Consider the following 12,711-nt stretch of genomic DNA (forward strand, 5'->3'; position numbering starts at 1 on the left):
ACAGCCAGTAGGAAGTTGTGCAAGCAGCTGTTTTACAATGCAGGCTCCTGGTAAGCATGATATAGACATGTTTAAGTAATATGTGAATTGTGAAATCCAGAGAATGCTCGTAAAACCAAAACATTTCCATATTGCATCAGCCATGCACGCCGAGGAAACTGAATCTACGAGGACAGGAAGTATGAGAAATGTTTTGTTACCTCAATACCAGTGTTAGGAGATACAGGGAATCATGTTACTTAGGGGGGAGATGTACTAAGCAGTGAGAAGAGTGGAGAAGTGAGCCAGTGGAGAAGTTGCCCATAGCAACAAATCAGCATTGAACTAACATTTATAATTTGCATACTTTAAAATTATACAGAGCAGCTGATTGGTTGCCATAGGCAACTTCTCCACTGGCTCATTTCTCCACGCTTATCACTGCTTAGTACATTTTCCCCAAACTCCTGTATTTTCAGAGCCAGCTTTGATCGCCACAGTGTCAGTTACTTTGCTCAGTCATTACCTGTGTGTTGTTTGGAAAGCCAATAAAAGTGAAGGCAGAGACCACAAATCTTTGATAACTTGAGGGAACGGGTACCGGCAGAAGTTTGGTCATCGGATCATCTTTTGAGTATGGACATCTGTGGAGACGAGAGTATCCATCACATGGAGATCTGGTCTTGTTATACCGCTCTCCAAGTGGAAACTCCATTACAGAGCAGGATAATAATCAAATGTCAAACAGGGTTTAATCACATTGATAAGATGTACGATAAGCACCTCTCATCCTTTCATAGTACACATGCCAACTAGCATATACACTTAACATTAAAAATAGAAACTTTCTTTAGGCTTCGATACCTTCCAGTTTTGAAAAAAATGCTGCACTTAAGCTTGATATGTAGGATTTACTGAACATTACAGGGGTTAAAAAATAGTGTAATATATATACATACTATATATATATATATATATATACACACATAATATATATATATATATATATATATATATATATATATATACATATACATAATATATATATATATATATATATATATATATATATATATATATATACACACACACACATATATATATACATATATATATATATATATATATATATATATATATATATATATATATATATATATATATATATATATATATATACACACACATATACATACACATATATACATACAGCAGGTCAATCACACCCAGTCCACAGCTGATTGGGCGAGAAACACCCTCCCACACAGGTTACATCCAATGGGAGGCTTTGCCCTTTGGCTGCTGTGTGTTCCCAGAGCAGTATTAACAATGGGGCTGATGGAGCTGCAGCTCCAGGTCCACACCCCAAAATAGGCCCTAGCAACAAACCCTCCAACAATTTACACACAAAAAAAAAAAAAAAAAAAAAATCGGTAAAAATTCAGAAAGGGGGCATGGTGTGGGCATGCCCCTTTTCCTATACTTTCAATGGAAGTCTGGAGAGCCAAAAATCAGTACAGAACTTGTCCTGCTACCAGTTCACCTGCCCCCTCCAGCATCAACAATCCCCACCCCCTAGCTGAGGCACAGGAAGAACAAAAGCTGCTGCGGCCACCGGCATAGATGTGTATGAAAGCGGCGTAGCGGAAGGCTTTCATAGCCCTCCCTGCGCTGCATACTCTGAGCACCGGAGCCCCCTCTGCGCGTGAAGACACAGATGTGCCTCCCCGCCACAGTCATCCCCAGATCCCCCGAGGCCCTGACTCTGCAACATAGCATCTGGGCTGCCGGCCTGGAAGCCCCGAGATGACTAACTTAACAGGTAGAGTGGGTGATATAACGGAGGGTAATGTCTGGACGCGGAAGCAGTGCTGTGCAGTGCAGTGGGTGTGCAGTGTCACTGACACGGCACAGCACTCACCTTTTACATTGATTCAGCGAGTCAGTCAGTTCTGACAGCCAGTCACTATTGTTAGCGCTGGTGTCCCAACACACCACATTACAGGGAAGTAGAAGCACTAAAACTACAGCTCCCAGCAGACCTTAGCACCGAAGCATTCTGGCGCTAAGGCCTGCTGGGAGCTGTAGTTTATTGAGTGCATCTTCTTAATTGTAATGTGGCGCGTTGGAACACCGGCGCTAACAATAGTGACTGGCTGCTTGGCGAGTCTCTGGGAGAGCCTCTGCCAAAGGGAGGACAGCAGCTAAGCTGCTTCCAGGAGGAGAAGCATTACCCACCACTCCCCAACTCGCATTACCTCTGGTCTCCATCCGCGGCACCTCCACACACCACCCTCCATCACCCACTGTGGCTCCGGACCCCCTCCCGCAGCACCCCTACACCCGCCCCTCCCCCACCCGTGGGACCACCACAACCATTCCTCCCCCACCTGCGGTGGCTCCAGACCCCCACCCGCGGCACCCACCCCTCCCCCACAAGCGACACCCCTGCAACCGCCCCTCCCCCACCTGTGGCACCCACAGACCCCATCCGTGTCTCCCCCACACCCGCCACTCCCCCAACCACAGCACCTACTAGGAGATTCATCAGGCCCTGCGTGCGCTGTTCACGCCGTTGCTAGGGGCTACGACCCCTTAACCATCACACACCCTTTGTCCGTGCAATATTTAAACTCACAATTATGATTGGATGTAATGCTCCATACAATACAAATATTGCACGCCTCAAGGGTGTGCTAGGGTTAAGGGGGTGTAGTCCCTTACGACAGTGTGAAGAGCTCCCATAGGGTGCACTGAATCAGTGTGATATATATATATATATATATATATATATATATATATATATATATATATATATATATATATATATATATATATATATATATATATATATATATATATATATATATATATAGTTCTAGGATGTACCGGCACTCCCACTATTGGTAAATTAACATGCCCTGGTGCCCTCTGATATCAATAAGACAGGAGCAGTAAGACAAACAGCGGCACTCGGGCTCTTAAGCATTAAAAGTGTATTGAAATCACTTCATAGATCTATGAAGTGATTTCAATACACTTTTAATGCTTAAGACCCCAAGTGCCGCTGTTTGTGTTTTTATATATATATATATATATATATATATATATATATATATATATATATATATATATATATATATATATATATATATATATATATATATATATATATATATATATATATATGTGTGTGGTTTTTTTTGTGTTTTTTTATTTTCTCCCCCCCCCCCCCCCAGTATTGAATCCTAGCGGTCATAAGACCAACACCAGAATTCCAACAGGTGGGATACAGACAACAAGCACAGCGTGTCCCCTCGTGGGCTCACTTCGCTTGCTACACTAATGTATCACCCCACAGGACAGGGGAGGGGTGGGGTGGGGAGGGGAGGGCCACCCCCACACACACCACCGAGTGGGGATTCCGGGCCCCGGTCGAGATTCTGGGATCCCAACAGCCGGGAAACTGCTTCCCATTGATATGGATTCAGTATGGGATCTCGACGGTCAGGATCCCAGTGATCACACATACACACATTTAGTAAAAATCTGCTTACAAATGATTGACTTCTCACAGCAGTTGGCTTAATCCTATTGCTTTTTTACTCATCACATTTGTATGCATGAGATGGCTTCCTGACACTAGCTATGTCCTACCAGCCCTAGCTATCATCTGTCTGCTGGTCAGCATTGAAAGCTCTGCCCACTGGATCACACAATCCTTTTATCCTTCACACACTCCACAGCAATAACACCCAGGTAGTGTGTATAAACTTTCCTGTAGGAAACTGGATTCTTAACCCTGTCTGCCCCTTGTCCTAGGGAGTGAGTCCATCAGAATGTGGCAAAGTACTCAGGGTACTCAGGTTATTGTAACTCACCCATCATAAATTAGGTTCCATTTTGTGGTGGACACAGGATCAAAGCTTGGTGCTCCCCAACAGTGATGTAGACGAAGATGCAGCCTAGGATCAGAGGGCTGTAGAAGTCTAGCCTCAAAGAACACAAGTTCTCGAAGTAGAATCTGGAGGGGGTAGTCCACTGTTGTGTAAAAGGAGGAATAAGAGGAACCTGTGGTGGAAAGATTTTACATACATCAATTAAGAACACAACTTCTAGCAAGAAGTCCATACGCAGAACCTCATCTCAACATCCCTCTACGTTGGCCTCTCGTGCAGGCAAGTTCCTTACATAGTGGAAGAATAAACTGATGGAAGAGCGGTGTGATATTTCTCTGATACATCAGATGACTAAACACCTCCCAACTCTTATAGATCAATAATTCTACATTCGGTCCTTTGATGGCTTTGTTTATGGAGTGTTCATCCACTCTCCCATTATTCATCTCTTCTACATAGTATTTCTGGGAATTTCAGCACTATGCCCACTATGCATTGGTTTTTTGTATATGTAATATCAAATAGGAAACACAAAAATATGATTCAATACCATCATAGGCTGGATTAATGTTGTGAGAAGACCGATGTTGTACTATTAGTGCTGTGTACACAATGTAGAGTGTCTGCTGGACCAGCTGGCATAGCTATCTTGTGAGAATTCACAGTGCAAGTGCCCAGAACAAGGTGTGAACAAATATTCTTGTGAACAGATTGTGGGAGAGGGGCGTTCTGAATAGAATAAGTACAGTAAGTGGTGATTGCACAATTGCAAACATGTGGGACCCAAGATATACACCCATGAAAGCAGGTTGTCCGGGGTAGGTACAAATAATGGAGGATGTTGGTCGCTGGTACTAGCGGACCGCTTGTGATTGGATGTTTCAGAAGAATTTGAGATGTTGGCATGTATACAAGACTGAGGGCTGTTTCTTCTGCATTAGAGAGATTCCCGCAGTGATTGATGGTTAATAGCGACTGTGGGGTCTATTTACTAAGCCCTTGATGGAGATAAAGTGGACAGAGAAAGTACCAGCCAACCAGCTCATAACTGTCATTTTTCAAACACAGCCTGTAACATGGCAGTTTGGAGCCGATTGGCTGGTACTTTGTAGCACATAAAATACTGGTTAGTGGGACATATATGTGCAGCGTGCACTTGTATAAAAAGACACATGCTACTTCAGGGGACTGGAACACACTGCTACCGCCATGGCAGTGGAAACACAATTGTATGTGCTTTTTTACTATATAGAATACCAGTGAATATAAAGCCATCCAATCATGCCATTATACCCCTGCCAAGGTAACGGATCGTCATAAAACATGGAGGCCCCCATTTATCAAGCCTTGGAGAGATAAATAGCATGGTGATAAAGTACCAGCCAATCAGCTCTTTACTGTCATGTCACATGCTGTGATTGACAGTTGATACATCCACACAGGCATTGTGTGCACAGAACTAATGCAGTTATTTGCCGGTATGTACGCATGAAGCTCCACTGAAAGCAATAGTGACAGCGCTAGCTCAGCAGCAGGCAAAGCAGCATGATTGCCTAGTGAATCAGGAAGATATGAGATAAGACATGCCTATGTGGGGAAATCAGTCCTGCAGGTATCTCTCTGTACAATCACATTTATCTGCCCTTAGCTAGAATACTCAGCAGGTTGATACTTGAATGAAAAATTGTAGCCATATGAAAAATAAGATTTTACTTACCGATAAATCTATTTCTCGTAGTCCGTAGTGGATGCTGGGAACTCCGTAAGGACCATGGGGAATAGCGGCTCCGCAGGAGACTGGGCACATCTAAAGAAAGCTTTAGGACTAGCTGGTGTGCACTGGCTCCTCCCCCTATGACCCTCCTCCAAGCCTCAGTTAGGATACTGTGCCCGGACGAGCGTACATAATAAGGAAGGATATTGAATCCCGGGTAAGACTCATACCAGCCACACCAATCACACCGTACAACTTGTGATCTGAACCCAGTTAACAGTATGATAACAACGAAGGAGCCTCTGAAAAGATGGCTCACAACAACAATAACCCGATTTAGTTAACAATAACTATGTACAAGTATTGCAGACAATCCGCACTTGGGATGGGCGCCCAGCATCCACTACGGACTACGAGAAATAGATTTATCGGTAAGTAAAATCTTATTTTCTCTGACGTCCTAGTGGATGCTGGGAACTCCGTAAGGACCATGGGGATTATACCAAAGCTCCCAAACGGGCGGGAGAGTGCGGATGACTCTGCAGCACCGAATGAGAGAACTCCAGGTCCTCCTCAGCCAGGGTATCAAATTTGTAGAATTTAGCAAACGTGTTTTGCCCCTGACCAAGTAGCTGCTCGGCAAAGTTGTAAAGCAGAGACCCCTCGGGCAGCCGCCCAAGATGAGCCCACTTTCCTTGTGGAATGGGCTTTTACAGATTTTGGCTGTGGCAGGCCTGCCACAGAATGTGCAAGCTGAATTGTACTACAAATCCAACGAGCAATAGTCTGCTTTAGAAGCAGGAGCACCCAGCTTGTTGGGTGCATACAGGATAAACAGCGAGTCAGACTTTCTGACTCCAGCCGTCCTGGAAACATATTTTCAGGGCCCTGACCACGTCAAGTAACTTGGAGTCCTCCAAGTCCCTAGTAGCCGCAGGCACCACAATAGGTTGGTTCATGTGAAAAGCAGAAACCACCTTAGGGAGAAATTGAGGACGAGTCCTCAATTCTGCCCTGTCAGAATGAAACATTAAGTAAGGGCTTTTATATGATAAAAGCCGCCAATTCTGACACACGCCTGGTTGAAACCAGGGCTAACCGCATCGTCACCTTCCATGTGAGATATTTTAAGTCCATAGTGGTGAGTGGTTCAAACCAATGTGACTTAAGGAACCTCAAAACAACATTGAGATCCCAAGGTGCCACTGGAGGCACAAAAGGAGGTTGTATATGCAGTACCCCTTTTACAAATGTCTGAACTTCAGGTACTGAAGCCAGTTCTTTCTGGAAGAAAATCGACAGGGCCGAAATTTAAACCTTAATGGACCCTAATTTTAGGCCCATAGACAGTCCTGTCTGCAGGAAATGGAGGAAACGACCTAGTTGAAATTCCTCTGTAGGGGCCTTCTTGGCCTCACACCACGCAACATATTTTTGCCAAATGCGGTGATAATGTTTTGCGGTTACATCCTTCCTGGCTTTGACCAGGGTAGGGATGACTTCATCTGGAATGCCTTTTTCCTTCAGGATCCGGCGTTCAACCGCCATGCCGTCAAACGCAGCCGCGGTAAGTCTTGGAACAGACAAGGCCCCTGCTGGAGCAGGTCCTTTCTTAGAGGTAGAGGCCACGGGTCTTCCGTGAGCATCTCTTGAAGTTCCGGGTACCAAGTCCTTCTTGGCCAATCCGGAACCACGAGTATCGTTCTTACTCCTCTCCTTCTTATGATTCTCAGTACTTTTGGTATGAGAGGCAGAGGAGGGAACACATACACTGACTGGTACACCCACGGTGTCACCAGAGCGCCCACCGCTATTGCCTGAGGGTCCCTTGACCTTGCGCAATATCTGTCCAGTTTCTTGTTAAGACGGGACGCCATCATGTCCACCTTTGGTTTTTCCCAACGGTTTACAATCAGTTGGAAGACTTCTGGGTGAAGTCCTCACTCCCCCGGGTGGAGGTCATGCTGAGGAAGTCTGCTTCCCAGTTGTCCACTCCCTGAATGAACACTGCTGACAGTGCTATCACATGATTTTCCGCCCAGCAGAGAATCCTTGCAGCTTCTGCCATTGCCCTCCTGCTTCTTGTGCCGCCCTGTGTTTACGTGGGCGACAGCCGTGATGTTGTCCGACTGGATCAATACCGGTTGACCCTGAAGCAGAGGCTTTTCTTGACTTAGGGCATTGTAAATGGCCCTTAGTTCCAGGATATTTTTGTCTCCAGGCTTGACCATAAGCCCTGGATATTCCTTCCCTGTGTGACTGCTCCCCAGCCTCGCAGGCTGGCATCCGTGGTCACCAGGACCCAGTCCTGAATGCCGAATCTGCGGCCCTCTAGAAGATGAGCACTCTGCAACCACCACAGGAGGGACACCCTTGTCCTTGGTGACAGGGTTATCCGCTGATGCATCTGAAGATGCGACCCGGACCATTTGTCCAGTAGGTTCCACTGGAAAGTTCTTGTGTGGAATCTGCCGAATGGGATTGCTTCGTAGGAAGCCACCATTTTTACCCAGAACCCTTGTGCATTGATGCACTGAGACTTGGTTCGGTTTTAGGAGGTTCCTGACTAGCTCGGATAACTCCCTGGCTTTCTCCTCCGGGAGAAACACCTTCTTTCTGGACTGTGTCCAGGATCATCCCTAGGAACAGAAGACAAGTCGTCGGAACCAGCTGCGATTTTGGAATATTGAGAATCCACTCGTGCTGCCGCAACACTACCTGAGATAGTGCTACACCGACCTCCAACTGTTCTCTGGATCTTACCCTTATCAGGGAATCGTCCAAGTAAAGGATAACTAAAATTCCCTTCCTTCGAAGGAATATCATCATTTCGGTCATTACTTCAGTAAAGACCCGGGGTGCCGTGGACCATCCCTACGGCAGCGTCTGAACTGATAGTGACAGTTCTGTACCATAACCTGAGATACCTTTTGGTGAGAAGGGTAAATTTTGACATGAAGGTAAGCATCCTTGATGTCCCGAGACATCATGTAGTCCCCTTCTTCCAGGTTTGCAATCACTGCTCTGAGTGACTCAATTTTGAATTTGAACCTCTGTAAGTGTTCAAAGATTTTAGATTTTAAAATCGGTCTCACCGAGCCGTCTGGCTTCGGTACCACAATAGTGTGGAATAATACCCCGTTCCCTGTTGCAGGAGGGGTACCTTTATTATCACCTGCTGGGAATACAGCTTGTGAATGGCTTCCAAAACTGCCTCCCTGTCAGCGGGAGACGTCGGTAAAACAGACTTTTGGAAACTGCGAGGGGAATACGTCTCGAATTCCAATTTGTACCCCTGAAATATTACCTGAAGGATCCAGGGGTCTACTTGCGAGTGAGCCCACTGCGCACTGAAATTCACTGAGAACGGGCCCCCATCGTGCCTGAACTTGTAAAGCCCTAGCGTCATACTGAGGGCTTGGCAGCGGTGGAAAAGGGTTTCTGTTCCTGTGAACTGGCTGATCTCTGCAGCCATTTTCCTCTCCCTCTGTCACGAGCAGAAAAGAGGAACCCTTTTGTCCGCTTGCCAACCAGGACTGCGCCTGATAATACGGCGTCTTATTTTGAGAGGCGACCTAGGGTACATGCCCTTTTTTAAGGCAATACTTCCAAATGCCGTTTGGAATCCCTGACCACTTTACTAGAATACAAAACACTTATACTTGATGCCAGTCGGCAAATATTCCGCTGTGCATCATGCATATATAGAAAAGCATCTTTTAATTGCTCTATAGGCAATAATATACTGTATCTAGGATATCAATATTTCCAGTCAGGGAATCCGACCACGCCACCCAGCACTGCACATCCAGGCTGAGGTGATTGCTGGTCGCAGTATAACACCAGTATGTGTGTAAATACATTTTAGGATACCCTCCTGCTTTTTATCAGCAGGATCCTTAAGGGCGGCCATCTCAAGAGAGGGTAGAGCCCTTGTTCTTACAATCGTGTGAGCGCCTTATCCCCTGTAGGGGGTGTTTCCCAACGCACCCTAACCTCTGGCGGGAAAAGGTATACTGCCAATAACTTTTTAGAATTATCAATTGTTATCGGAGGAAAACCCACGCATCATCACACACCTCATTTTATTTTTCAGAGTCAGGAAAACTATAGGAAGTTTTTCCTCACCAAACATAATACCCCTTTTTTGGTGGTATTCATATTATCAGAAAAGTGTAAACATTTACCATTGCCTCAATCATGCAATGTGTGGCCCTATTGGAAATCACGGTTGTCTCTTCACCGTCGACACAGGAGCCAGTATCCGTGTCGGCGTCTGTATCTGAGGTAACGGGCGCTTTAGAGCCCCTGTATGAGACGTCTGGACAGGCACAAGCTGAGTAGCCGGCTGTCCCATGTCAACCACTGTCTTTTATACAAAGCTGACACTGTCACGCAATTTCAACAGTACATCCACTCATGTGTCGACCCCCTAGGGGGTGACAACACTATTACAGACACTCTACTCCGTCTCCACATCATTTTTCTCCTCATACATGTCGACACAAAAGTACCGACACACAGCACACACACAGGGAATGCTCTGATAGAGGACAGGACCCACTAGCCCTTTGGGGAGACAGAGGGAGAGTTTGCCAGCACACACCAGAGCGCTATATATATATATATATATACAGGGATAACCTTATATAAGTGTTTTTCCCTTTATAGCTGCTGTATTGTTTATACTGCGCCTAATTTGTGCCCCCCTCTCTTTTTTAACCCCTTTCTGTAGTGTAGTGACTGCAGGGGAGAGCCAGGGAGCTTCCCTCCAACTGAGCTGTGAGGGAAAATGGCGCCAGTGTGCTGAGGAGATAAGCTCCGCCCCTTTCTCGGCATCCTTATCATCCGTTTTTTTATATGTTTTGGCAGGGGTTAAATGCATCCATATAGCCCAGGAGTTATATGTGATGCATTTATTTTAGCCATATAAGGTTTTATCGATTTATTGCGTTTCAGGGCGCTGCCCCCCCAGCGCCCTGCACCCTCAGTGACCGGAGTGTGAAGTGTGCTGAGAGCAATGGCGCACAGCTGCGGTGCTGTGCGCTACCTTATCTGAAGACAGGATCATCTTCTGCCGCCGATTTCACCGGACCTCTTCGCTCTTCTGGCTCTGTAAGGGGGACGGCGGCGCGGCTCCGGTGACCCATCCAGGCTGAACCTGTGATCGTCCCTCTGGAGCTAATGTCCAGTAGCCTAAGAAACCCGATTAACTCTGCACTCAGGTGAGTCCGTTTCTTCTCCCCTTAGTCCCACGATGCAGTGAGCCTGTTGCCAGCAGGTCTCACTGAAAATAATAAACCTAAACTAAAACTTTCACAAAGAGCTCAGGAGAGCCCCTAGTGTGCACCCTTCTCGTCGGGCACAGAAATCTAACTGAGGCTTGGAGGAGGGTCATAGGGGGAGGAGCCAGTGCACACCAGCTAGTCCTAAAGCTTTCTTTAGATGTGCCCAGTCTCCTGCGGAGCCGCTATTCCCCATGGTCCTTACGGAGTTCCCAGCATCCACTAGGACGTCAGAGAAATTAACAAAATATGGACCCTGCAGTAATCATGATGGTTGAGCTAATGTGCGGTAAATGATATGGAAAAGGTTTCTATAATATTTAGGGGTATTGGAGAGGGATAAAGTACCAACCAATCAGCTCCTAAGGCTGGGTACACATCAGAGCAATGTGTTCCCAGCCGATATGCCAGCCCACATATCGTGCCACCTATACACACTGTACAATGCAGTGCTATAACGGTACGATCTAACATGCCATGCTGCATTGTTAATATCTTCTTGTTGGTCGTACAGCACGGCCAACCAGAAGATATTAACGACCCGTGGGAGCACACAATCACTAGACCAACCATGATCCGCATGGAACACTAAAAGTCTAGGTTTTAAGGATAGCCATACTTGCGCACAGGTGACTTAATTAGTACTCCGTTATTTTGATTTAACCATCTGTGCTTGGATTCACTAAAACCCAGACTGTTCGTGTCCCTTGAGGACAGAGGTTGGGAATGCCTGCAATAGAGGGATACTGGTTGAACAGACATGGTGACTATGGGAAGACACACATCAGCAAATGGCATGCACTGGGAAAAGTTGGCTGCTTCCTGGATTGGCCAAGTCCTGGGGGGTGTAGTATGTTATGCCGGCAGTCAGGCTCCTGGCGGCCAGCATACCGGCGCGGGAATCCCGACCACCAGCATGCCGACAGCTGGGCGAGCGCATATGAGCCCCTTGCGGGCTCACTCCGCTCACCATGCTGCGGGCACGGTGGCGTGCAATGCTATCTATTCTCCCTCCAGGGGGGTCGTGGACCCCCAAGAGGGAGAAAAGCTGTCGGTATGCCGGCGGTCGGGATTCCGGCGTTGGTATGCTGGTCGTCGGGAGCCCGGCCACTGGCAAACTGAAGACCACCCGTCACAGGACAGATCTCAGATCTTGATCTTTACGTTGGACTTGCATTTAATGAGAACAAAGACTACCGTTGACCACCGCTTTTTGCTCACTGGGTCACTACGCACATAGCCAGCAGTGATCTGTGTCCATCAGTGTGCCTGCAAGGATACTTTTTTTACTGGGGGACATTGTTGGGATACTCCATGTGCCTTACTCAGTAGTGTATTGTGTGCAGGGCCGGATTAAGGGCCACATAGGCCCGGGACTGGAAACAATGAACATAGTACTGTGAGAAGGGGAAGAGGTGTGATCAGTGCAGTGTGGGTGTGGCTAGTGACATGTGGGCATGCACACCACTACACTATCTGCCCCAGTGTCTCCCTAAATATGTAAAAGAAAATTGCATCAAAATTTTTAATATTCATGACTTATGGCCAACTGTGTGTCCACCTGGGCAGCTGGTCATCCTTGTGCGGCCATGATGTTGCGCCTGTTTTTATATGGAGGCCTCCATACACCCCCATAATTCATCGGACCTGGATTGTGTGTATATCACAGAGGACTGTTTACATCAGGATTTCCCAGCTACATGTATATGGGTAACCAATCCTAGTAACTCACAGAGGAAGATGTACTAACCCTTTGAGAGTAAGGAAGTAGAGAGAAAGTACCGGCCAATCAGCTCTTACATGCCATGTTACAGGCTGTGTTTGAAAAATGACA

At 46.4% G+C, this 12,711-nt stretch overlaps 1 protein-coding gene across 1 annotated transcript in view; it reads right to left on the bottom strand.

Moving 5' to 3' along the window:
* Window positions 1-12,711, bottom strand: part of LOC135054945 (zona pellucida sperm-binding protein 1-like) — a 43,532-nt gene that overhangs the window by 2,597 nt on the left and 28,224 nt on the right. Inside the window, exons 7-8 of the mRNA XM_063958439.1 lie at window positions 3,861-4,050; window positions 506-623 (exon numbers count right to left, since the gene is read on the bottom strand). Of these exons, the coding sequence (XP_063814509.1) occupies window positions 506-623; window positions 3,861-4,050 (308 nt within the window). The remainder of the gene's footprint in view (window positions 1-505; window positions 624-3,860; window positions 4,051-12,711) is intronic.

This window comes from Pseudophryne corroboree, chromosome 3, assembly GCF_028390025.1.
Source record: "Pseudophryne corroboree isolate aPseCor3 chromosome 3, aPseCor3.hap2, whole genome shotgun sequence".
Lineage (NCBI taxonomy): Eukaryota > Metazoa > Chordata > Amphibia > Anura > Myobatrachidae > Pseudophryne > Pseudophryne corroboree.